At 37.0% G+C, this 26,490-nt stretch overlaps 6 protein-coding genes across 8 annotated transcripts; 4 read left to right on the top strand and 2 right to left on the bottom strand.

Annotated features, from left to right (window-relative positions):
- Positions 1-1,475: 1,475 nt before the first annotated feature.
- LOC116025856 (protein HHL1, chloroplastic) lies at positions 1,476-4,089 on the top strand. The gene is made up of 6 exons (XM_031267225.1): positions 1,476-1,837; positions 2,794-2,931; positions 3,129-3,215; positions 3,404-3,451; positions 3,588-3,736; positions 3,821-4,089. Exons 1-6 carry the CDS (start codon positions 1,559-1,561, stop codon positions 3,831-3,833), a joined length of 714 nt encoding a protein of 237 aa, XP_031123085.1. The 5' UTR covers positions 1,476-1,558; the 3' UTR covers positions 3,834-4,089.
- A 10-nt stretch (positions 4,090-4,099) lies between these two features.
- LOC116025855 (tryptamine 5-hydroxylase-like) lies at positions 4,100-6,546 on the bottom strand. Its single transcript, XM_031267224.1, has 2 exons — positions 5,539-6,546; positions 4,100-4,820 (listed from the first exon to the last, which is right to left on the bottom strand). The coding sequence occupies exons 1-2, from the start codon at positions 6,427-6,429 to the stop codon at positions 4,215-4,217; spliced, it is 1,497 nt and encodes a 498-aa protein (XP_031123084.1). The 5' UTR covers positions 6,430-6,546; the 3' UTR covers positions 4,100-4,214.
- Positions 6,547-10,713: 4,167 nt separating this feature from the next.
- On the top strand, positions 10,714-12,522 carry LOC116024811 (transcription factor MYB20-like). The gene is made up of 3 exons (XM_031265811.1): positions 10,714-10,846; positions 11,663-11,792; positions 12,060-12,522. The coding sequence occupies exons 1-3, from the start codon at positions 10,714-10,716 to the stop codon at positions 12,520-12,522; spliced, it is 726 nt and encodes a 241-aa protein (XP_031121671.1).
- A 408-nt stretch (positions 12,523-12,930) lies between these two features.
- On the top strand, positions 12,931-14,507 carry LOC116024812 (small heat shock protein, chloroplastic-like). The gene is made up of 2 exons (XM_031265813.1): positions 12,931-13,236; positions 13,858-14,507. The coding sequence occupies exons 1-2, from the start codon at positions 12,996-12,998 to the stop codon at positions 14,325-14,327; spliced, it is 711 nt and encodes a 236-aa protein (XP_031121673.1). The 5' UTR covers positions 12,931-12,995; the 3' UTR covers positions 14,328-14,507.
- Positions 14,508-15,681: 1,174 nt separating this feature from the next.
- Positions 15,682-20,331, top strand: LOC116025910 (protein WVD2-like 7). Its single transcript, XM_031267287.1, has 11 exons — positions 15,682-15,928; positions 16,630-17,118; positions 17,199-17,543; positions 17,630-17,887; positions 17,969-18,316; positions 18,403-18,455; positions 18,672-18,728; positions 19,314-19,419; positions 19,514-19,573; positions 19,663-19,770; positions 19,865-20,331. The coding sequence occupies exons 1-11, from the start codon at positions 15,854-15,856 to the stop codon at positions 20,081-20,083; spliced, it is 2,118 nt and encodes a 705-aa protein (XP_031123147.1). The 5' UTR covers positions 15,682-15,853; the 3' UTR covers positions 20,084-20,331.
- Positions 20,332-20,777: 446 nt separating this feature from the next.
- On the bottom strand, positions 20,778-24,763 carry LOC116025656 (two-component response regulator ARR11). 3 transcript variants are annotated; one of them, XM_031266970.1, is made up of 7 exons: positions 24,531-24,762; positions 24,168-24,357; positions 23,371-23,522; positions 22,885-23,037; positions 22,425-22,793; positions 22,229-22,305; positions 20,778-21,869 (listed from the first exon to the last, which is right to left on the bottom strand). In XM_031266970.1, exons 4-7 carry the CDS (start codon positions 22,949-22,951, stop codon positions 20,958-20,960), a joined length of 1,425 nt encoding a protein of 474 aa, XP_031122830.1. In that variant the 5' UTR covers positions 22,952-23,037; positions 23,371-23,522; positions 24,168-24,357; positions 24,531-24,762; the 3' UTR covers positions 20,778-20,957. The 3 variants fall into 3 exon arrangements, with proteins under 3 accessions (XP_031122830.1, XP_031122831.1, XP_031122829.1); XM_031266971.1 differs by lacking the exon at positions 23,371-23,522 and having other exon boundaries at positions 22,425-22,765; positions 24,531-24,763; XM_031266969.1 differs by lacking the exon at positions 23,371-23,522.
- Between the last annotated feature and the right edge of the window lie 1,727 nt (positions 24,764-26,490).

Here is a 26,490-nt window from a genome sequence, read left to right on the forward strand (position 1 = left end):
ATACTTTTATGTATCATATACATGGTAGTGTCAAATAATAGATTTTTTTTTTTTTTTTTTTTTTTTTTTTTTTTTTTTTTTTTTTTATGTTCATTTTTCCCACCGAGGCTTTGTGAAGGACAGGGAAATTCAACATGTAAATTCTTTCATATGTTTGATCCTTAAAAGAGTTTGTTTTCTTGAACTGGGCAGCCTTCAAGGGATTATGTTCTTATCTCACCTTGATTTGATCTTTGTACCTTGTGGGTACTATGTGTTTTATTTGAGATACATTTGATAAGAGTACATTTTGTAATGCACAATGTATAATTTTATAAAGCATGATATTGTAAATAAATTTATTTAAAAAATTGTAATTAGTTCTTTTATTTGTTGGAGTTATGATGGCACTCCAGGGCTAAATCAGTCTGTCTTGTGACTCTAATTGATAAAAAATCGACAAAAAAGAATCTTGTGATTCTAACTAATAAAAAATTTAAAAATAAAATAAAATAATGACCATGAGGTAAATCAAATTTAAAAGGCAAATAAACCACACAGATCATACTTGTAACTTGAGGCTTCAGTAACACAATGGGGTAGCTTAAGTGGCAAGTGAGCTCTCTTTGTGGGAAGGAATTTCGGGAGAACCTGAGTTTAATCCCTACAAGTGACGATTCCCCCTGGGGCAGCTCTCGCTGCCTCCCGGAGCGAACGTGGGTGGACCCCGGACCGTTAAACAGACGGAGAGAAAGACCCTGTAAATTAAAAAAAAAAAACCTGAGTTCCAGCAATGGTCCTCCGACTATGTTGATTTTCCAAAATTAGTCGCCGACTTTTAATTTGGACAATTTAGGTCCCTTGACTTTCAAATTCTTTCCAATATTGGTCCTTTCGTCAAATTTTGGTTAAATTGAGGCCAAATGAAGGGGTAAAATTGTTCGTTCACTTGTATACTCGTATTTCTTCTGTCCTATACGCTATATATATGAATATAATATCAATCGAAGAGACATCGAATGAGATTATATGGCTTCGATTGAGACTTCGACTGAGATTATATTCATATATATAGCATATAGGATAGGAGAAATACGAGTAATAATACACTAAACATGTGTACGGACAATTTTACCCATTCATTTGACATCAATTTAACCAAAATTTGACGAAAGGACCAACATTGGAAAGAATTTGAAAGTCAAGGGACCTAAATTGTCTAAATTAAAAGTCGGGAACTAATTTTGGAAAATAAACATAGTCGGAGGACCATTGCTGGAATTAACTCTTAGTTGTTTTATTACTCCATATAAGTTCTGAGTGGGGCCAATTTCTATCCTAGCCTGCCATTTGAATGGTGGATATATTAATTTATTATTCCCATAATGCAATGAAAAATGGAAATCTCAAAAAAAATGAAAAAGAAAATTTGTGGATAAGATAATCCAAGTAATTTTCAACTCAACAATTCAGACAGTTTTGATGATTTGTCTTTCCATCCACCAAGAACTTCCTTAATTCGCAGCTCATAGTAACACACAGAAACAGTAATCAATCTGCAGCTCCGGAAAGCAAAAAAATGGAGGTGGCTATGTCTTTCAACTCTCTAGTGAGGCTTCCTCGAAGGAATCCCATGGAGGATTCTGGGTCTTCTTCTTCTTCGCTCATTCGCCACTCCACGAGGACCGCCGTCGTCCCTTCCCGGAAAAGGCAACGTCTTGGGCGGTTAATGGTGGTTGAGGCTAAGGGGAAGAAAGGGATGGCAGCTCGTCAGTACCAGCGTAATGCTCCTCCTCCTCTGCCCAAGCTTGAGGATGATGGCAACCCCAAATTCGTCATCTTCATTCGCATGGCCGACGTTAGACCTCTCTCTCTCTCTCTTTCTCATATATATGTTTATCTGTGAAGACATTTTCTTGATTTAGCTCTACTCTTTTGGGTATTTGAATGATGAAGATATGGGTTAAAACAATCATGTAATTCTCTTATCTGCCATAAGATTTGAGCAAGCTTAGAAAAGTCTGTAACTTGGGCCTATCCTTTCAATGGGGTATTCAGTATGTTAAACAAGTTAGCTAACTAAAAGGGAGAGGTTTTTTTTGCCCTCTTATGGTCCAGTGGCACTAAGTTGCTCTCTCGTGTGGAAGGTTGTGAGACGATATTGACTCTTTGTACTTTAATAGGTTGAGAAAGTATTTATGAACAGATACTGCATTGTAATAGAGTCAGTAATAATCCGATCAATCTCGCCTTGTGACCCGCAAAGGACCATAAGGAAGTAAACCAACTTAGGTTGCAAATAGTTGATAAGCTCAAACTAAGGAGGCCAAAAGGTCGCTCCCGCCGGGAGTTGAACTTGTAACCTTGTGGTTACCAAATCTACCCGAAGGCGTGCACCAGATAAACCCCACCATATAACTCTAGCCGGCAAAGGACTATAAAGAGGTAAATCAGTCTAAGTTGTTCATAGCTGACTGGCTCACATCTTGTGGTTACCAAGTCAACAACCTGACCAACTTGGCTGGGGTTGCCCTTTAAAAGGGGAGAGGTTTGGTTGTGGGGAAAAGTATTGTATGGTATGGAATTTTGCAATGAAAGGTTGGGGTTTTGTTAGGTTGAATAGTCAGGAAAGATCATGTCCACCAAATCTAATTATATTGAATGAAAGGTTGGGTTGCAAACTTGCAGTGGAAGAATGGGGATTGGGGTGTGAATTAAGAAGGGATTTTGTAGTGAAGCTGGTGACTTTAAGACCTTATTCAATCAAGGCTTTTGGCTATTTTGATGCACATGTTTTTTGTTTATATTTGTCAGGTTGATCTTTGGTACCCCCTTAATATTGTTACTGGTGGCACAACTGCAAAAATTATGGTTGCTGCAAAGGACAACTTTCTCGGGAAGTATATTTACAAGGATACTCTAGCTAGGAATCTAGCGGCTGTGATTTACCGAGTAAGTGGCTACCGAGTTGCATGACTTGATATCTGGTGTTATCAATCACCTCTGTTGCATTGACCTTATAGAAATTTTACTTGTAATTTTTTGGCGTGGTTGTGTGATGCAAGGAATGACCTCTGACCTCGTATTACTTTTTTATGGTTTTTGCTTATATGTTCGAGGCGTTTACTATCTTTCTATTGTTGGAACAGGATGAAAAGGAACTGCAGAAATTGGCAAAGAAACAGTTTCGTGTCCTGCGGGCATCTACAGATTTTAGATATGGATACAAACTTGTTGTATGCTCCTAGCCTCGGTTACTTAAAGTATTATATACGCGTCTTACTATTTACTAGCATATTGCTTGCATACGAGTGTACGACGTTTATGAAGTTAGTTGAGAGTCGTTCAAAGATTCCTATATTTTATTAGTATTTCTTCTTCACTTAACAACTCCAACCGTCTATTTGTCTGTCAAAATATGCAGGAGAATAATAATTTGAGGACTGCACTTTCTACCACAAATATCATTGAGGTAAAAGTCGATAAGGCCGTAGTATACTGTTTATTCTAGCAGCCGATTTAAGTTTTGCTCGGGTAATTTCTTAATGTGAAATACTGCGTTGGCTTTAAACGCTGTTTAAAGTGATCTTAAAACGTTGAAATTGCAGCTTCCCCGACAAGAGGAGCTTAAAACTGTTCTTGATAAGGTGAAAGACTTCTTTGGAGACGCTAAGGAATCATTTGGGAAGCTGACGTCCCTAAGTTCAGAATTGGAATCAACCGAGGAAGATTCTGAGGACTCAAAAGAAAAGACAATGTGAGTCATACATCTGCGGAACTTGATGTTATTTGCAATTTTTTTTTCCCCGTACTAGACAACGTGTGCTTGTTCGTTTACCAGGGTGAAAAGCTAAAAGAACAATCCTAAAGAGGAGGAAGGAGGAGGCTCTCGATATCGTGTTTAGTCACTACCAGCATCGAACAGAAAGCGTCTCCTCTGACACTGAAACACGGGAGTGAGTTTCGTTTTAGTTCTTCTGACTACTTTGTTTATACTCCCTATAACTTGGGTAAAACGGGTGTAACTACTTTACTGTCCGAATTTCTTTTATCTGTATACTGAGGAACGTGATCATGGTCTATGAAATTGTTATAATTTGGAAACGGGTATGCAATGGCGTGGATCGTGTCAAAATTTTCTTGAATTTATTATCGGAAATAGTTTACAGAAGTTGAGAGTAGGAATTAGGAAAGGATAGTGGAAGAAACATAGAATAGCTCACTGCTAGCATTGTTTACATTGAAGATGGGACGAGTTTTAGAGCTGATTTTTTCCTAGTAGCCAGTCCAAAAATCTCGGTCATATCCACGTCATCTGCGCCTAGTCCAGGTGACAATCTCCAGTTAAAGTGATATAGCAAACGAGCCAATGAGAGCTCGACAGTTGCTAATCCCAAGGAGTAACCTGGACAACCTCTTCTTCCTCCTCCAAAGGGCAAAAACTTGAAGTCTTGCCCTTTGAAATCGATATCCTGTTCTAAGAACCTTTCAGGGTAGTATTCCAAAGGATTCTCCCATGACTCGGGATCCCTCCCGATGGCATAGGTGTTTATTAGAACCCGCGTTTTAGCAGGTATTTCATAGCCATCGAGAGTGCATTTCTCCATGGATTCTCGAGGCACAAGTAGGGGAACCGGTGGATACAGTCTCATGGTTTCCTTTATCACTGCTTTCATGTAAGGGAGGTGTTGAAGATCGCCCTCTTCAACCTTCCCTTTTCCGCCTATGACCTTCCTTACTTCATCTCGTGTCCTCGTCATTACCCTAGGATTCCTAGCTAGCGCTGTCATCGTCCATTCTAGTGTTGACGATGTTGTGTCTGTCCCCGCTACAAACATGTCCTAGTACAGAAGAACAACCTTATCAGTGTCACTGTCATACCAAAATTTTGCAGCATTTGCTGTTGGTAGCATATGCTTGACCACAGCCCCTTATATATATATAGGGTCGCGCTCAGGCGCGATTTTGCAAATTGGACTTCCATAGGAACGGAAGGAATGCACGGCAACTACTCCAGCTTCGTCAAGGAATGCACTGCAACTACTACATGAATATATATATCTATATATATATTTAGATTAAGTGAGAACTAATCTCATCCGTTCATTTAAGATAATCGCTGAAATTTATAAAAATGTGGTGACTTTTTTTTTTTAAAAAAAAATAAAATAAATAACAGTTGTCTTAATTGTGTATTTGGGAATGCTATACTCTTCATTTGGAAAATAATTGACTGTGAAGTTGGAGAAAAGTTTGCAAATGCACAATCAGTTATTGTCACAATCAAGCATTACAAGATGCATAATCGTAATTACAAAAATAGCACTATGTTTTTAGGAAAATATTTGACAGTGCCTTTGGAGAGTGTTTTTAAATGTACAATAAGTTATTACAGGTAGCACAATCGTAATTACAGAAATGTCACTTTATTTTTTCCTTAATTTTCAATCCTTGATCATGATGGATAGATGAGTTTTGTTGGCAGTTTTGACAAAAAGGGTAGTTCTCATAGCAACCTGCCCTATATATATAGAGAGAGAGAGGGAGAGAGAGAAATACCAGAACAAGAGCTTTGAGATTGTCATCTGTGATGGGCACTTCAAGGTCATTTCTTTTCTGAACCTTAAGCAAAACATCAACAAAATCTTCTCTTCCTTCATTATCACTCTTTCTCAAGTGATCATCTATGATTTCATCACACACTTCCTTTAAATCCTTCAAGTTGTTCATCAATCTCCTCTTCATCCCACTTACTGTATTGATCCATTCCCACCTTGGAAAGAAATCTCCCAAGCAAAAACCAGCCAGCAGAGCCTGAGTCTCTGTCAAAACCCTCACCAAGTCTAGCTTGCTTTCCCCGCGCCTAAACCTCTTCCCAAACGCCACTCGACACAGAATGTCGTTTGCCAGGGCGAAGAAAAGCTCACTCATGTTAACTTCGGTGTCAGAGCAATCAACAATCGTGTGTACCAATCGGTTAACCTCTTCGTCCCTTATGATCTTGAAAGAGTCTACTCGTTTCGAACTTAACAGCTCTGTCACACAGATTTTCCTGGCCTGTCGCCAGTAGGGCCCGTAGCTGGAGAACGTGATGTCGGAGCAGCCAAACGACAGGTACTGAGCAGCGACGAGCTGTGGGCGGCTTGCAAAGGCGTGGTCGTGGCTCCTGAGCACGAGCTCAGCGTGGCGTGCAGAGGAAATGACCAATGTGGGGACTTGCCCGAGCTGGAGGTGGAAAACAGGGCCGAGGTCCTGAGCAAGGGCAGCAAAGGCCCGGTGGGGCATGTCTGTGAGGAGGTGTAGGTGGCCAATGATTGGCAAGCGGGGAGGCGAGGGCGGAGAGGTGGCGGCCCGTGGTGGGCTTAGGGTGTAGTAAAAGAGGAAAGTGGCTGTGGCTATGGCTAATGTGAATAGGATCATGCATAGGAGTTGAAGGGTGGAGTTTTCCATCCTTTCTTGCAACTTTGCTCTCTGGTTTTCCACGTTCAAAGAAGGGGTTGAGGTGTTTATATAAGTACTGACTGTTTACAGTTGACTTCGTATTGGTTTTGATGATGTTTTGTGGTTTGTCAAGTTGTCAGCTTAAAATAAATGCGTTAGCTTTATAGTTAGGCTGAAGAAGATTGAATAGGGCTGGTTTGGCTCACAGTTTTCCAACCTATCAATTCCATTTGGTTGGTTACCTGTTTACTGGTTAGAGTGCACAAGGTAAGCAACATCTAAAGTGCATATTTGAGTAGTGACTGTTGATTTTTTCATAAATCAAAATAAAAATAGTTTGGTTCTTAAGTTAACCCTTCTAAAACAAAATCTTCAGGATTCGAATTCAATTGGTTCGTGGGTACTAAATTGTGGGCAAGCATATAAAATTGACAAAATCGTTAAGTTATCTTAATTTATCTCACTATGGCTTGGGGAGCGATATAGACTTTTTGTTTAAATAAACAAACATGAAAGTTCAAAAGCAACCTACACACTACTAAAAAAATGATGGGCACCGACAGGTCGAACTTATCCTCTCACAGAATGCGATGGAGAGAGGGGATGGTCAATCACGCGAAGTCTCTTATAATGCTGGTATAAAACCTCATCTATTAAATGAGTAGTTTGGTTATGCTATTGTACCGAAAGGTCACTATCAAACCTATTATACCGAATTTTCCTAATGAAATTTAATTTTTTATGTGATTTACGAACCGAATTTTCCTAATAAAATTTAATTTTTTTTAATGTTATATACGAGCTATTACATAGATGTGAGATCTCCTACGATTTCCCTTAACATAAAAAATAGTTTATTAAGTTTACAAAAAAAAAGTTTATTAATATATCATACAAGTCCATCACAAATCATGCATTGTATAATTGAATTGGGGTTATATTTTTTTGGAAAATCTTTTTGTCTCAATAAGTCACACGATGAAATTGGATAACCGTTTCACATATTTGAGTGTATATTGTAGTTATATCGAAATGATACTGTAGTTGTGTTAAAAGGAAACTGCAGTGTATATAAAATAAAACTGAATAACAATTTCACATATTTGAATGTATAATGTCAAATGGAACTGTAATTATATCGAAAATAAACTGTAATTGTGTTGGAAGAAAACTGCAGTGTATATATAAAATGAAACTGAATATGTTACACCAATATAGAGCCACTTTACTCTACGGATGCCGTTTCTTTACACCAAAAGAAACGACACCATTTTGGGTCATAGTACATAATGCTTTGTGGACCATGGTCCACAATATAATTTGCTTATATGTATATATTTGGGCCTATTAAGTTTTTTGGGCCTATGGTTTTCCAATTGCATATGTATTTGTTTTTTAGGCTATGGGCTTGCCATTGGGTTTTTAAAGAATTGGACATTTATTGTTTTATAATTACTATTCAATTTATTATTTGAATTTAAATTTTATTATTTTGAGTGCTCATTAAAAAAATTGCTATTATAATTGTGCAATTTATTTGTATATTATGAGCTTATAAGTTTAAGTAAGTTCAATAAGCATAACTACTGAAGCCCAACAAAGTCAACATTGCCGACACTGAGGCTCGAACCCATGACCCCCCACTTGGGAGAATCACTTCGTGCCGCTTGATCACATTGCCTTTAGAAATGCATATTTTAAGAATTATTTAAATTCAATCGTATATTGGATTTTATGCATATTATATTTTTGGTAGTGCATGAAATTTTGCACATTAAGACTGATAAAAATATTCATTCAATTTTAAAGCTCCTTTTCAAACTGTGAACTTTATGGATAAATTCGAACTTAGAAATAAAATTCCATCAAACCCCAACAAAGTTTTAAATTGTATATCAAATTTGTTTTGCAAACTTTTATTGTTCAATCTTGACTCGATTATGTCTTTAGGCGATGTTGGACGGCCACTCATGATTTGAGCCACTCTGTGTGTTTATTAAGTACCCTATTCTATATTATGTTTAAAAAACACCTACCCTTTGCGTAGATACATTGTTCGAAAACCCTAGGTTCATTGACAAGAACCGTAGGTTCATTGAAAAGAACCGTTTGGTGTGGGCAGAAAAAGAGCATTCTTAATTTAATGTAGCACTACTGCCATACAGAATAATTGTTCCTGTCTTTTGTGCTTAAACAATTATGTCTTCTCATAATGCTATAGCATACTGGGAATTCATTCTTTTCATTTCTTTTATAAAAGGAAAGTGAGTGAAAAAGGGAGAAGAGATTATAAAAATTTGCGCAAAGTAACTTATAACGTGGTTAAAGAGAAGCGTATTTAGGATTTTTTTTTTTCTTAAGACTCTCAAAAACATATAAGGTAACAAAAAAAAAAAAGAATGTTAAAGACTTAAAGCAACATTAAATGGTACAAGTTGACCATAACTTGGCATATTTGGATGGATGAGTTTGAGTGAGTCTTGTTGATTTAGGAGTGCAGATCAGTCAAGTCGAGCCAAGCTCGATGTTCGGTAGGTTAGAATTCGAGTTCAAAATAATTATAGTGGAGGGTTGGCTCGAGCAAAAAACTATTAAGCTCAAGTTTGACTCAATTACTTAACGAGTTACCTCGACTTGTTTGCACCTCTATCTTGGTTGAATAAATAGTCATAAGTTTGAATTTTATCAGTAATTTCATGTAGGGTATTTTTTTTTTTTGGTAGTATTATAAATTAGCCATTATAATTTGTAAATGAATTGAAGATTTAGCATTTAAAAAAGAAAAGGCAGAAAAAGCATAATGATGAGGATTGGCACTCTATCGGCTTGTACAAATATAATTACTAAATAAATTAATAATTATAAATTATAAATAATTAAAATGCATAATAGAATAGAATAGAATAGAATATTATCCATTATTATAATTAAGTAGATTTTATGCCAAAAGTTTTGGATAATAAAATGAAAATTAAAGATGAAGAAAACGAGTTGCTCCCCATACATGAAACTCGCCAGCTGAAAGGTGATCAATTAGGAATCTTTCCAAATTATTATTATTATTTAAAATAATTGTTGGGTTTACTTTTGAAAATTTCAATTGGAGCAGACTTTGTGAATATATATTTTATTTTTAATTGTATAAAATAAAGAATAAAAAAACTTGTCAACGACAAGGACTCACGTCTAGCTAGTAAACATTTCCGGCATGGTATCAATAAGGATTTGCTCATTGAATAAAATTCAATTATTGTATGTAAAAATAGTTTAAATTTGGCTTTCATTTCTAGTAATTTCTTGTAAATAATATGTTAGTAAAGATTATGAATGAAACAACAGGTATTGAAGCATCTCTCATTACTTAAAATTTATATGTTTTTGAATTTTTTACTTTCTCGACAGCAGATGATGGTGGTCAAAAAAATGTATTGCCTTAATACAAAATTTAATTTCCAACCATTTTAGTGGTAAAAAATTGATCACTTTATTAAATTTTGTCCAATTTTTTAATAAGTTACTATTAGAGAACACTCCGAGCAGTCATACTGACGGACTTTTTTGGATCCCTGAAACGGTTGGAAACCCCGTTTTTCATAATCCTAAATTTCTTGTCACTTTTAAATCTTAAGTTGATCCAGAATATGAAATTGAAATGAACTATGATATTAAAAAAATGAAGTAATATTATAATGCTATTTTCCCTTCTTGATTTTACCTTATAGTATTCACTTTCTTATTTATTAACTATCATGAATTAGTCAATTTCACCCAACCTTTTAACACAAATGGAATCCTCATACCCTCAAATTTGAGTTCCTTTACAGCTTGTTATTAAGTATTAGTGAGTCCTTATTGAATCTAGACAGACTCGACTTACCTCCTTCTGAACTTTAATGACTGGTTCTTGAGATTCGTGAATTAATTTTTTTTAAAAAAAAAAAACTAAGGAAACCATAGTTATTAAAAGAAAAAACAGTATTAAATTACCAAGTCCTTCCATCTTCCTGTCTCACCAAGAATTAAAAATAATGAGAATGGGAACTCTCAATCATTTGTGCAATCATGAGCACCAACTTTAGAACAATTCTACATAGAAAAAACTAATGATAATAAACCAAAACCAACATTAATTTATTTGGTTATTGCGAAGGTTGATTCTTCCCCAGTAATGAGAAAAAAAAAAGTGGGTTCAATCTGTCATGAGCTGGCAGAATCTTTGTTTGTGCTTATAAGCAAATCCCATGGGTTCATCTCCCAAGTTTTTTCATACAAAATTTTGTGAAAATAATCATCATGGGAAGACAACCTTGTTGTGACAAAGTAGGATTGAAAAGAGGTCCATGGACCATTGAAGAAGATCATAAGCTCATGACCTTCATCCTCAACAATGGAATTCAATGCTGGCGCCTTGTTCCCAAGCTTGCTGGTAATTCAGATCATTTATTCAATTAATTTTCTAAATACATGGTTTTTTGTTTTGTTTTTGACGGTTTTGATCAAATTCTTATAGGAGTGATATTTTTTGTTGTTAAATGATTTCTTAAAACATGTTTAGTCATATTTAAAGTTAAGACGGAATTTGATCTTATATTGATGATATAGCTAGAGTAGTGAAAAATAGAAAAGGATCGAGTTGATACGTTGACTTGAAATGAAAACGTATCAAATATTCATACACGCTCAAACACACACAAAGTTGTTTCATATCAAGAAAAGGCAAAAAGAAAAAAAAATCTAATTCATCAATTATTACTTTATTAGTGATGAGTTGATTTGATTTGATCATTCCCTATTAGAGAAACACGAATATTATCCCAAGTTGTTACACATCCTTGCCAAAATGAACCCTCGCTAGGGTTCACATAGTAGGCATGCATGTGTGTTGAGAGACTAATTTGGCAACAATTGAATAAATAATTTAAAAACAATATGTAAAGAGAATAATATTTTCATTTACCAATTATTATCCTTCTTTGTTTGAACCAGATAGTTATGAGTAACTAATTATGCTAGTTTATTACCTTCTTGTAGTCCTTTACCAATTATGATCACAAGGTGAATTTCACCCAGAGTCCACCTTCGAATAGCGGTAACGGGGTTTCTTATAAATCAAAGAATAATACCTTACTTCAAATTCATTTATTGTCAATAATTAAGAGAATATAAATACTTTTCACTCTTTGATCAAGAAATAACTAAATTGTCTTTTTCTTTTTCTTATTTTTAAAAATCTTTTTTGAAGGTTTGATGAGATGTGGTAAGAGTTGTAGATTAAGGTGGATTAATTATCTTAGACCTGACCTAAAGAGAGGGGCATTAACAGAAGCTGAAGAAGAAATGATCATCAAGCTCCACTCTCAGCTAGGCAATAGGTATATTTGTTTTTCCATATAACATTCTATTTTTAGTAGCATTTTTTTTGTCAGACTAGGAGGTGTATGTCCTGAGTAGACCCTAAGTGTAGGGGACACTCAGACTCAGACTCAGATTAATTCTCGTTCTTATTGAGCCGGCTCAATTAAAGGTCAAAGTGCTGACCAAATTGTTTTTTTCATACGAGAGAGAGGATTAGTAACTGTTATTTTTACTGTCAACATCATTAAATATGTATTAGAATTAAATGTGTTGTTTGATAACAGGTGGTCGAAAATAGCAGCACATTTTCCTGGTCGTACTGATAACGAAATAAAAAATCACTGGAACACTCGCATTAAGAAAAAATTAAAACTTCGGGGATTAGATCCTACGACGCACAAGCCTCTCGATCAACCCGGGAGTTCCATTGCAAAAATCAACGGTGTGGATGATCATAATCAGCAGCAGAGTTCCTCATCAGGAGAAGAAGAGATGATGATGATAATGAAGAATAAGGATTACCCAATCCCTAATTATGAATATGCACTTCAGCAGACCCTCAATTCTAGCTTAGATGAAAGTTTAGAATTGGAATCAAATATTATCCCGGCAGGCTCAGAAGACATGGATACCTTATCCATGGATATGTATAACCCTGATGATCAAAGGCAAGAACCTTACCAAACCTGGATAGGCAGTCCTCTGCAATGGGACCTTTTCAACAATTTAGATGGGAACTTTTTATGAATGAAAATTATCAAACAAATTTGTTGAGAGAATATTATACTCATTATGCCTGCTTTACTGTAATTAGTGTAAATTAAATTATCATGAAATGACTTTCAAAATTTCAATTATAATTTATTTTCTGTCTTTTTTTTTTTTTTTGAAAAATTTCCAAGGGAGTTGGAAGGGTAGCTTGTTATAATATTTTCACTCCACATGTTCTAAATATATTTAAAAAAAAAAAAAACAAATACCTGATACGACATCGTTTCATAAGCTCAAGCATGGGAATGCTCTTATCCACAAGAACTAGCAGAGAGGTTCTGGAGAAGTCCAGAACCAAACCGATTCAATCTCCCACTGGTTCATACATTCTTCCAGAAATGTCCTTTACTTCCTATAAATTTCCATGGCTTCCCGACACAAACGCCCACAAGAAAAGAAAAAAAAAACATCCATAATCTTGTACGAGGAAGAGAGAAAAACACAAGAAAATGTCTCACTGCATATCAAAGTTCTCAGTATCCCACCCTTTGGCATCGCAGAGAGCTTCCAATCATCCATCATATTCTTGCAATCTTCCCAGAGTGATGATGGTTCAAGTTTCTGGTAAAAATGGCAGAACAAGAACCTGCAGAGCCATGGCTGCAGATAGCAGAGACAGCCTTGATCACATGCAAAGGCCAACCAAAACCCAACCTAAAAGGAGGCCTGCCCAAGTTGCCGCTCCCATAGGTATGTAACAATCACCCACCCTAAAATTGATACACTCATCGAAATATACAATGTTTCTATCAGTGTTTGATTCAAGAATTTTTTAGACATTCTTTAAGTGCCGTGGGGCACCTAGTACTTAGGCAGTGCTCAGGCGTGTGTATTTTTTATTTTTTTTAAAATTTGTTTAAATTTTTAATATTTTTAAGACTAATAATTATAAATTATTTAATATTTTAATAATTAATACTAAAGTATTAAATATCAATCTAAAAAATGTTTAGAGTTTAAATAATTTAGGGTTGTTTTGCTAAAAAATAATTCATTTAACAAAAAAAAAAAAGAATAATAGCTAATCAGTTGACTAGACGACTTAGTCCGTGCATAGAAGGCCCAATTGTCGCCTAGGAGGTCCAATCGAGGCCCAGTCGTCACGTAGGAGGCCCAATCATCACGTAGGAGGCCCAGTCAGCACCTAAGAGGTCCCGTCGTTGCTTAGGCGGTCTAATCGGCCACTTAAATTACAAATTATGGTGATATGCTAGGGTAGGTCGACATCTAATCTCTAAGCATCCATTGTTAGGTAAGATTTTTGCAAGACTGACCTTGACTTTGAACCGTGCAATGCTTGCTGTTGTGCAGGTTTATGGGACAGGTTTCCAACAGCGAGGACAGTGCAACAGATGATGGACACAATGGACAGGTTAATAGAGGACCCATTCGCATTCAACAATGGCGGCTGGGCGTCTTCTTCCGCTGCTATGCCGGTGGAGAATGGAGGGTACAGCAGGGGGAGGACGCCATGGGAGATCAAGGAAGGTGAGGGAGAGTACAAGATGAGGTTCGACATGCCGGGCATGACTAGAGACGATGTCAAAGTCTGGGTTGAGGAGAAAATGTTGGTTTTGAAAGCAGAGAAATCCCCTCCCAGCAACAAGGAGGAAGAAGAGGAGTGGTCTGCTAAGAGCTATGGGAGATATAGCAGCAGAATAGCTCTCCCTGAGAATGTTGAGTACGAGAAGATCCGCGCGGAGGTTAAGGATGGGGTGCTGTATATCACCATTCCTAAGGCTAGTGTGAGTGGCAAGGTTTTTGATATCAATGTGGAATGAAACAATAATGGTGGATGGAAAGAACCATGTATTAATATGATGTCTGGTTTTTTTGTTTCTGGGATGGTTTTGGATCTGTTTTCTGGGATCAATTATATATACATAGAGTCGTAGTTAGCATGCTGTTGATGTTTTACAATTGCATCTATCAAAAAAATTTGATTCTTGCTTATTTTACAATTGCACTAGCAACCCAATTACCAATTGTTTCATATGATTTTAATTTGTAATAATTTTGATCTATTGGAAAGCCCTTGTCTGTTATAGGTGTGTTATGAGTGATTACTACAACCAAGAAAGTTTTATCATATCAAATATATGACTAATTCAGTATTCAAAAAAAAAATAAAATCAAAAGAAAATATTAATTTTGGACAACAAAAAAGAACTTGAAAAATGTCTTCCTTTTTAATAAAAAGATAACTTTTAGATTCTTTATTTTTACCTATTTATTTTCTCTTCATCTCTTTTCAAGCTAGGTTTCACATTATTATTATCATAACTATCACCATCACCACCATTACACCATAATCACCACACAACTACAAATATGACCACCACCTCCACACCACCACACGCCCACTCTACTACTCCCATCACAGAATCACAATCACGTTGGTGGCGGATTGCATGCATCTCATGGACAATTTGAAAGACATTTCACACTCAAGTCTTGCGAGAAAAAAGCAAGTGCATAGACTTTCTCAGCAATCTTGGGCTAGGCAGGGAGTGGGAGACTTTGGCTCAGGAATGCTGGGTGCAACATCTAGTAGAGTGAAATAGAGCTAATGTTTAGTTTTTCTTAAGTCACAAAAGAAAAAAAATATATATTATGTACCATTTTCTTAGTAACATGGACTAAATTTATCAATAAATTACTAATCAAAATATTTTTTTAATGTATAAAAAAATACATAATTTCATATTTAAGAATAAACATTACAATAATTTTAATATGAAAAAATAGTATTTTCATTAACTAATTTGGAAACATATCAATCAATTTTTTGGTGATTAATAAATTATAGCATTTGTCTTTGAATCATTTTGAACTATAATTTCAAGATAATTAAGTAACCCTAGTAGTAATAAAATCTAATCTAAGTATAGAGATTTGCCTAAATAGCTAATAATAATATAGCCGTTGGAATGGGGTGATGTATCTAAAAATAGATTACCGGGCGTTAAGCCTCTATTTATTCAGCACAAATTTAAAAATTATAAAAAAGAGAAAACTAGCCGTTGGAGTTGCCATCTTGCCCTACGATCCGCTCAGCTCCACCGGTCTCAGGTCGCTGTCGGAAAGAAACACGACGCAATCATAACTCCACCCTTCAAAGACGACCCACGATTCCTCAAGCACACAAGAGCTGCTAATTGCTTTCTTTCTCCGTGAAATTTTCAGAGAAACGGATAAAAGCTGAATTCTTGAGGGGTTTCAAGAACAGTTAAGTCTCTGAATCGAGGAGAGGGGAAGAGGGATCGCTGGGATTTTCTGGGTTTTGGGGCTTTTGTTATATTGTGTAATGGCGGAAACATCTTCGCCTTGTTTGGTGCGGTCATTCTCCCAGCCTTCATCCAAGTCCTACGATGGGCATGAGGTCAGTTCAAGAAACAGTTCTCTATACTGGTCTTTGTCAGTCTTGAAATTTTGTGTGTAATGGGGGGTTTCAATGCCTGGTTTGTTCAATTTGGTTCATGAATTTGGGGTGTGGGTTTTGTTAGCAGTGTGAATTTATTGATTTTTTGTTCAATTTGAATATTTGATTCATGAATTTGGGGTGTGGGTTTTGTTAGCAGTGTGAATTTATTGATTTTTCTTGGACTGCCTTTACTTTCAAGTTTTGGGTATTTTAGTTTTGGGCAATCCAGCCAATTTAATTGGGCTATTGACTTGATAATCACAATGTTACAAGTTCGACTCGAGAGCGGCCTATTGGCCTTTTTGGTTTTAATTGGGCTAATTCACGGTCTCAGGTAGTGACTGCGAGATTCTCTCACTTAAAAAAAAAAAAAAGTATTTTAGTTTTTGATATCAATCAATTTGTTGGTAATTACTGGGAAATGTAAATGTCAGAACTTTCTTTTGCTATGCTATGGTGATTTTGTAAGTTGTAACCACTTAATAAGGAATTTGAACTTGGGGCATTATCATTTTGGTTGAATCACAGTTTGAGAATCTGCAAATACTTTTGTATCAATTGCTTTGCTGTTGAATAGTCAGTTTGGTGAAGCATGCGTTTGAATATTATTTTGGAGAGGTTTGGATTTGTTGCTGATGCAAACACTTCTGTGATTGTAGGAAGATCTTCTTCGGGCACTATCGTCGTCAATTTCGTTTGGGAGATACATGTCAGAATCATTGGCATGGGAGAAGTGGTCTGCATTCAGTAGTCATAACAAGTACAGAGAAGAAGCTGAGAGGTACTCCAGGCCTGGTTCTGTTGCAGAGAAGAAAGCGTTCTTTGAGGCGCGTTACAAGAAGATTGCTGCCAAAAAGGCTGCAGCTTCTTCGGTTGAGCAGCCGAGTGGAGGAGCTGATGATCATCATTCCTCTGATCTGAGCTATGAGGCAGCAGAAAATGCAAAAGATGTGAGCACTGAGGGAGAAGAAGTTTCTAATGCTGAGGTTTCTGTCACTTCTGGGTGTTATGCAGATACAGAAATGGCAAAACAATCAACAGAACAGCCTGTATTCATTGAGAACCAAGTGGAATCAATGAAGCAGGAGGGAGTTGATAGAGGCGTCGATAAGAACAGGCCGTGCCAAGATGAAAAGATGGACACAAAGGTATGTCTATTGTCTAGTTGTCTTGTCTGCTATGAGTAATTATTTGGTATCTGTTTCATTGGCTGATGATGAACTTGTAGGGAACTTTTGCAATGGGAGTCTCATTGGTGTCTCGTGAGGCGATGGCTACGAAACCATCAACTAAATGTGGATTGCCCAAGCCCCCACCACCTGTTAAACCACCATCCATTCAATCCAAGAAGACTGAACATTCTACTACTCCAACCAGTAGTAAGCTCACTGCTAAAGGCTCAGCAATTAAGAATCAGTTTGCTCCAAGATCTCTTCATGTGCCGATCAACTTTGAGCGCGATGAACCCATCAAGATGTCTTCTCCAATTCTTCAGAAGATTGTAAATTCTAAACTTGTTAGAGCCATTACTAATTCAATTCAAGAGAGCAGATCCCAAAAGTCTCCTATTACGGTATATTCTCACTCTCCTTTGGAACTAATCTTAATCTCCACCCTCACTTGCTTTTCTGTTGATTCAAGTTCTTCCACAATTTGCAGGAATCTGGCATTTCATTGTCAAAGAATGTAACACCTGAGCCAGATGTTCGTGTGTGTATGGGCTCCGAGTCAGCAGAAAATGTAAACCGTGTGGTCACTCAAGAAAAGCGGGGAGAAGAGTTGCCTAATGCTGCTGTTCCAAAACAAACAGAACAACTTACATTCAGTAACGATCCGGTGGAACCACTGAAGCCGAAGGAAATTGATAGAGGTATTGACAAGAATATAGCATGCCTAGATGAGAAGATGAACACACAGGTATGTGTATTATGAGTGATTACTTCATGTTTGCTAAATATGCAAATCTTCTTCCCCTTTGGCTGATTGTTGAACTTTTAGGGTGCTGTTACAAAGGGAGACTCATTGGTGTCAGATGAAACAACTCATTCATCAACAGCTATGAAACCATCAACTAAATATGGATTGTCCAAGCATAGACCTGATAAGCAACCATCCATTCAATCCAAGAAGCCCGAGCATTCTACTCCAAACCGCGTGCACACTACTAAAGGCTGCACAATCAAATCACAGTCTGCTGCACTATCGCTTCTTTTGTCAGACAACGTTGAGCGTGATGAACTCATCAAACCGTCTTCTCCAATGCTTCAGCGGATCGTAAATTCTAAATTTGTCAGAGCCATTACTAATACAACTCGAGAGAGCAGACCTCAAAAATCTCCTTTTAGGGTGCACTACTAATTCTCTCTCCCTTGCTTGCTTTTCTGCCAATTTGAGTTATTATTGTTCTAAAATATTTCTTCTGTGAATTGCAGGCATCAAGCTATTCATCATCGAAGCATGTAACATCAGAGCCAGATAGCAGAAGGTAAGCGCTTTTCTGAAGGCTGTAATGTAACCTTGCATAATTTGTAGATGTGTTGGAATTATTTTTCTTGTGGTAATGATTCCATGTTGTTGGTGACTGCTTTCCTTAAAGCTTGAAAGGAGAATAAACACATATTTTCAAATATAGTCTCTTAAATGCAACACCTTGCATTGTTCAATCTGTTTTTACCATGATGATTCAATATCATGTTTTCAGGACAATAACACTACCAGATTCTTCACTTTCTAGGAGCAGAATCACACCAAGCACTGGGTAAGAACTACTCCATATATTATTTGCTGTAGATGAGTTAGGCCTTCTTTTGTTTTTTTGGGTGACAAGTGAAATCCGCAATCATTACCCGAGGGTGTGTACTGGGTAAACCCTGCCTTGTGACTCTAGCCAACAAAGGACCACAACGAGGTAAACCAACATAGGTTGCCCATAGTTGACCGGCTCAAACCAAGAAGGCCAATAGGCTGCCCCACTGGTTTAACCCTGCCTTGTGAACCTAGCTAGCAAAGGACCACAAGGAGGTAAACAAACCTAGGTTGCTCATAGTTGACCGGCTCAAACCAAGAAGGCCGATAGGCTGCCCCAATTAGGAGTCGAGCTTGCAACCTTCAACAATCTGACCAACTTGGTTGGGGTTACCTCGAGCCTTTTTAACTAGTTTCTCTTCCCAGTCATATCTTGTTAGATTTGCAGTTGAAGAATGAGATGGGGACTGCTAATCACACTCAATCACTATTACTTGAACTTCATTGCCCTGACTTGAAGAAACCAGAAACATAGTTTTGAAATAGGAATAAGTGCAATTCTGTAAGAATCTTAAAAACTCTCTAATGTTTTTTGCAGCAATTCAAAATCTCCAACTGCACATGGAAGTAAAACACAACCTTCTTCCACTACATGTTCTTCGTTTGTCTTCAGGAGCGAGGAAAGAGCAATAAAACGTAAAGAGGTATGTGAACAACCAGTAACAAATATGCATTTCCAATCCTTGTAACATAATCCTTCTAATGCTTTGCTATACTTTTTGCCCTTATCTACTTCAGTTCTATGAGAAGCTAGAACAAAAGCTGAAAGAAGAGCAGCAGTTGCAAACCAAAACAATGGTCTGTGTGAGCATAGCTAATCTTGATGGTGAAATTCCCTCCATTTGGCCCAAACTATTAGTTAATCACTCTTGTTTTGTTTTCTGCAGAGTAAAAGAACAAACGAGCCTACAGCATCGAGTGCATGTGCCCCGAGGGCTAAACCAAATGCGACTAATCATCACACACGAGATCCATCTGGTAACCCCACGAAGAAGGTAATTAACACTCTTCATTTCATATTTGTAACAATGTTATGTACTACTTTTGCTTGTCTCTTTGCTTAACACAGAATATATGTATGATCTGCAGATGCCCGAAACAGCACAACCTTGCTCACCGAAGCTGGGAAAGAAGCCTGTTTCGAGAGTGCAGGAGAATGGCTCTAGACCACCCTGGCGGTTTCCAGGAAAATCTGAGAGCCTCAAAGACGTCGTGGGAAAGACTAACAACAAGCCCTTCATCCATTCTACAAAATTGTTTCTGAAAGAAAGTAGACATGAAAATGCTTCCCCAAATATCCAACAATGAGTAAAGAATTTGCAGAACTACAGATCATCTGAGCTTGATATTTCCTCTAATATCTACCCTTATCTGAAGTACATATATACGTGTAGCTTATAAATATTGAGGGTCTGCATGCTCATAGCAAGCAGATATATAGGAAAAACATGAACTGTTGTTTGCACTTTGCAGTTCCAATATACCAATATTGTAATGCTTATGTGGTCATTAATATTTCTGCAGAGGTTTACTAATATGTAGAATATCATTTGTTTTCCACCATAGTTTACTAGTATTCGTATCCCGCAGAATAAGATTAATCTAACTTTGTTTCGACCATAACCAATCTAGCCCCAATCTTCAAGGTCATTCGCCATGCTTCTAACTTCTAAGAATAAGATTAATCTAACTGAATTTCGACCATAACCAGTCTAGCCCCAATCTTCAAGGTCATTCCCCATGCTTCTAACTTCTAAGATTTGGAGACAACCCAGCCAAGTTGGTAACGTTATTGACTTGGTAACCACAAGATTATCAACTTCCAATGAAAACGGCCTATTAGTTTGTGAGCCAGTCAGCTATGGACAACTTAGGCTGATTTACCTCCTTGCGGTCCTTTGTTGGCTAGGGTTTACCCTCGATTAGTGAGGGTGGGTGTCCCTCGTCACCCCCCCTCCAAAAAAAAAATTCTAAGATTTATAAACTAAACAAACAAACAAAATACAAAACAAAAGAGAGGAGGGTTTATTGGTGCAGAACTAATACAAGCAAGAAGGTTTATTGATACAAATATTTCAGGCAAGACATTATTCACAGTGTCAAAAAAGCATGTCCCCACATCAGTAGCAGGATTTATCTTTCATGGAAATCTGTGACAGTCTAATGTTGAAGAGAATCATGGTCATAATATAAACAGACCATGATCTATCACAGGATCAATGGCATACTCATAGTCATAAAAGTAAGGTTGTATTTCACCAGTGAGGTTTGTGTTGCTGTAGTCCAAAAGCTCTAAACTTTGAGGCCCAACAACACATGGGGAATGAAATTCACCTTGAAGAGCAGCAGCATTAAAATCCTTGTGCCATGATCCACCTCCAAGGAAAAGGTTTCCCTCTACGGATTCTAAACCGTTGATTAGAATCTGGGGAGTCTTCGCGCTCCATGTAGTACTGGGAATTTGCTCGAAAGCTTGAAAATTTGTCAAGCAACTCTGAGGCTGAGAAGGCTGAGCAGGCAACAAGTCTACAGCACATTCTAACGGAGACACTGTTCTTACCCCGGGATTTTCGGTATTGATGTTGCCAGGCTTACTCTTTATTTCCCCGGGGTTTATGTCTTTGTGAGGCGCAAGATTGAGGAGAGGTTGTGCTTGATCGAGAGGGACATTTCGAGGAAGCTTCGGTGAAGGTAGATGGTTAACATTGTCCTCTGTTTGAATCTGCGGCTTGAATTCATGTTTGAAACCGGTTTTGGAAACTTCACTAGCCCAGCTCGCTTTTGAACAACTGATACTCTTCTGAGAATCACAATTTTCACCTACTTGAGCCCTGCTCACGCCCGTTGTTGACAACGGAGCAGCAGCCTTAACCTCGCCCTTGTAATTTCTGGACTCAACCTCTTGCACACAAAATTTTTCCCCATGAAAAGCGTACTTTCCATTTGTTGACTTACTTGGTTTCACGTCAACTAAATTCTGAAGGCACGCACTTGAAGGGGATTCTTTTGGAGAGAGATCCGGGTGCTTTGTCCCACTGGACGAGGCTTTAAGCTCGTTCTCTTTCTGCAACCTCGTCAAGTATAGGCGATACTTCTGCAAAACAAAACAAGACCACTCTCACAAATCGAGATGTGCAATACCGCTTTCTCTTCCCACAAAGAAAAACAATAGATTTATACATTCATTATCTCTTCAAAACACATCATAAAGACTAAAAGCAAGCCCATTGGCAATCTTTGTTCAAACTTTATGTATTTTCTTAACTTTATATTTTGTTTTCCAGTCTCTAAAGTCTAAACATTGTCTAGGATTTTAGGAAGGCGTGTTTTGAAACTGTTTCCATATTAGAAGTGTATGTGAGCAATTATAACTTCCTTTTTGAACAGCGTATTTTGGCAAAATCCACTCCCGCCTTCCTGAATATTATCAGTGAGAGTTTGAAGGATATTTACCTGCAAGTGGCTAGCAACATTTTCTCGAGTCAACCAAGGTACACCCATTAAGTCCAAAATCTTCTTCGGACCGACCTCTGCCAGAAGAAAAAGATATTTATGTTCTCTACCTCGACCAAACTGTGGGTGGGATTTGAATCAAGTATTATATCATAGTGATCCAAGTTAAGAGGAAGTGATGGTGCAACAAACTTACTATCGAATCCAATGTGATTTACAGCTTTGACAAATTTCTGATGGAGATCTACCGTCCAAACTACCCTAGGCTTCTTCACAGAGGAAGGGTCGCCACTTCTAGAATCACTTGTTTCTCTCTCGTCAAATTTGTAATCAAAATCTTTTCTTTTCTTTCCCGATTGTAGTTCAATTCCATTAAACATCCAAGCTTCATCGAATTGGTCTCCTTCGTGATTTTCTATGTCTCGTGATTCTTGCATCCTCTTCCTAACTACATGCTGCCATATGTTTCTTAGCTCCTTCATCCTAATAGGCTTTAAAAGATAATCGCATGCACCGTGCTGTACACCCTTCATAACCCTGCTTGTTTCTCCATCAACAGACATCACTGGAACAATTAGAAGAGGACTATGAATATCGAATATTTAAATCAAATCTAGGGAGAGAGAAGCAGAATGCGTTAAGGATAGTAAACTGACTTATAACTGGAAGGTCCATCTCAAGTCCAACGAGTTCCAGAAGCTTGAAACCGTCCATATCAGGCATGTTAACATCGCTTATTACAATGTCAAATCCATTTCTTCTTTCTCGGAGCAGGCTAATAGCCTCCGTTGCAAGACCACATGTAGTTACTGAAACAACCGAGATTTTTCATTTCAGAAGCACAACCAAATTGGAAAAAATGGAGTTCGAGCTTTGTGTTCAGTAGAATGCCAAGTGGAAATGGAAATCAAATGCACAGCTCAAATTACACAACGGGGTTATCCTCATCAGCCAAGGCTGAAAGAAAGCAAACACATGTTGAATGCTTTTGCATATTAGTCATCTACATTAACAAATACTCTGAAAATGGTTGCTTTATTTTTATATTTATAAAATTGTCCAGGCACCCCCAAGTGGAGGACCTGTGTTTTTTGCCTTCTTGGTTTGAGCTGGCCAACTATGGGCAACCTAGACTGGTTTACCTTTTAGTGGTCCTTTAGCGGCAAAGGTCACAAGGCGAGGTTTACCCAATGCACACCCTCGGGTATAGTAGTGGCTGTAGGTTTCCCTCGTCACTCAAAAAAATGAAAGAATAATCTCAAGAAAGATTTAGTCCACCTATAGACTCCTGCAGCTGCAATATTACACAGGAGCAATTCGTTTTGTAAATTCTAAATGCAAATCTTAACTTAAAAATAAAAATCCCTCAAAATTTTCAACTATGGGGTTGTAAAATATGGAAATCACTGCAAGGATTGAAGACATAACATTTCTGCTGTTATCAACTTTGAAAACTTTATGCCCTATTCCTCATAGACATGTCTTTTGTTTGTTTGTTTTTTTTTTTTTCAAGAAACCAAATTTTATAGCATAAAAAACCCTCTAAATTCACATCATTTGCTCTTAAGCACTGTACATATGCAACACCATCAGTAAAACCTCAAAAGCCTAAGATTCTTAAGTTCCTGTGTTTAAGAACACTAAACATGGCCATTGTTGTCTCCTTAGATATGAGTCAAACATGATCAGATATGAGTATAAAGTCCAAGAATTCCAAAAAAATGGGTGCAGAAGCCAAACCTAAGATTATTACACAGAACCAAACTACAGATATGCTTAGATTAACTGATCAAGGAAGGGTATGGAGTTGACAACCTAGGATTTCAGCCATAAAACACAAAATTATGAAGTTTCCATGCTAAAAATGAAATCTTTTTTTGTCAGAAACACAAAGTTAAAAACAAAGCAAAAAGGGGTATTTTTGCAAGTGATGAAAAACCTTCATATGAGCACTTCTTGAGCATCTTCTCAAGAATCTTCAACCAGGTTGGATCATCGTCGACGACGAGAACCCGGAGACCGGCCGGAAAAGTTTCGCTCCTGGGGAGAAAGATCCCGCCGGCCATGACACTCTCCATCAAGAAAAATCAGAGCTTTCCTCTCTCCACAGGCTCAGAACCCAGATTCAGCTGAAAGAAGACGACAAGACTTGAACATGGAAATTGGATAAATTTCATGAACACACATATAAAGACACCCCCAACAGTCCAACACGCACAGAAACAGAAAAATTATGTGCTTAATCAGCAGAGAGAGAAAGAGAGAGAACCCAAAAATACTAAATAAATAAATTTTGAGAGACCTGTGGCTGTAAAGGGTCAAGAGGAGAAGATGACAAGGAATATGGTCGCCCTCTATGGCTCTTTTGCTTGTATTTATCAGACAAACATACACACCCAGAATTCAATCTAAGGATTATTGGAAGTGGGCAGTGGGAAGTGTCTTTTGTTTGCTCTAATCAGATGTTTGGGCAACAGAAGAAAGCACTGAGAGGTGAATGTGTCTGTTTAGCCATTTTGGTGATTGTTGGAGCTGATGGGGTAACTTCAACTTTTGGTATGTTTTATCTACACTACTTGCATTGGCATAAATCATAATGCCCACTTTTTGGGATAATGTTATTCCTGTTTGTACTTTTCCTCCCAATAAATATATCCACCATTTAGATATAAGTTTGATTATCATTACTCCATTTTCAATAGTGATTTTAGGAGTGATTTTCGAGACAACACAACAAAGCTAACGTAGGAGAGAGACGATGAAGAGAGAAAAAAATTATCCTGTAAAGACTTAGTTTTTATCAGATGTGTAAGACCCACCAAAGAAAATAAAATTTCGTGTCCTGGCCGTGTGCAGCACAGTACCACGTCAAGTCGGCACGTGCATGACAAGTAGGCGTGTTAATGACGCTTTTTTCCTTTTTCTCTTTCCTCCCATCTTATCTTTCATAGTTGCACCTGTAAAAATCCTCAAAAATTAGATGCTCTTAGGAGGTACTTTGTACTATTATTTAACTTTTCTAGTAATTTTTACTTATGATCGTGTTAAACTTGTAGTTCGAAAATGATAGGATTAAGCGCTTAAATGATTAGGATAAGTACCCAGATGAGAATTATATGAATAGCGTTTTCTTTTCTCACCTTTGAGTAAGAGAATAAGATTTTATTAGTGTTAGCTATTTAAGAATTTTGACAATGTGCCTAATTGGGTGCTAAAACTTTCTATTCGTATGTTCTTGTAAATTTTTATGCTAGTTATATAACTAATAAAAGAGGATAACATGGTCAAGTATGGACAATACACCTAATATGTCTATGCCACATTTTCTAAATTTATTTAGCACTTAGATTCTTGTGATGCTAGTCCTCTAGATGCCAATCACGTGTTTAGGGCAGGTATGCTTATCTTGTTCTCTTCTACCTTTAGAATTGATGTTCAAAGTTATTTATAACCCCAACATAATATAATCTATTAATTGTTACTTAAAGCTTCTAATAGAAATAGAAATATAGTTCTTATGTTTATAAATCTTCTACTTTTATATTAGAGATGTTAAGAGTAATATTAGGTGTATTCATGGAGTAAAATAAAAATAAAAATTATAGGCATAACATATCATGATTGGTTAACTATGCAAGTAAAAATCATTTAATTTTTTTATTTTCACACATTAACATCTAGACATCTAATATCTCTACCACTGTGAAACTAATATAGATTCTCTCATAGTCACACTTTTATGACTTAGAGTTTTATAACATGGTGCACTCTTACCATAGTCGAACATTTGACTTTACAGATGTATTAATAGTAGTATGTTTTTCATGTTGGGTTGATTATTAGTTAACATGCAATTTTTTTTTGAAACACCAGAATCTAATAACAAAAAGAAGAAAGAAAAACGTTTACACTGCACATTATAATAATTATACTCAAATTTTTTGCTTGCTAGTACCCGCATCTCGTGACATGAGACTAAGCATAGTCAAGCTTCAAAGTTAAAACCTATCATTGTGCACAATGTGTTTTTTAAAGACTCAAGTCACTCAACCGTCATCAATGTCACAAAGTCACTATTTAATCACTACTTGAACAACTCTAAGTGTAACCTAACCCTACACAAATTCTAATCAAATACTTAGTTGACTATACAAAAACTAAAGCCACCACGCTTACCACTAAAAGATGTCTTAGCACATGCAAAGGTGATTTGGAAAAAAAAAAAAAAAAAAGAAAAGAAAAGGACCAAAACAAAAGATTCA

Source organism: Ipomoea triloba, chromosome 7, assembly GCF_003576645.1.
Source record: "Ipomoea triloba cultivar NCNSP0323 chromosome 7, ASM357664v1".
Lineage (NCBI taxonomy): Eukaryota > Viridiplantae > Streptophyta > Magnoliopsida > Solanales > Convolvulaceae > Ipomoea > Ipomoea triloba.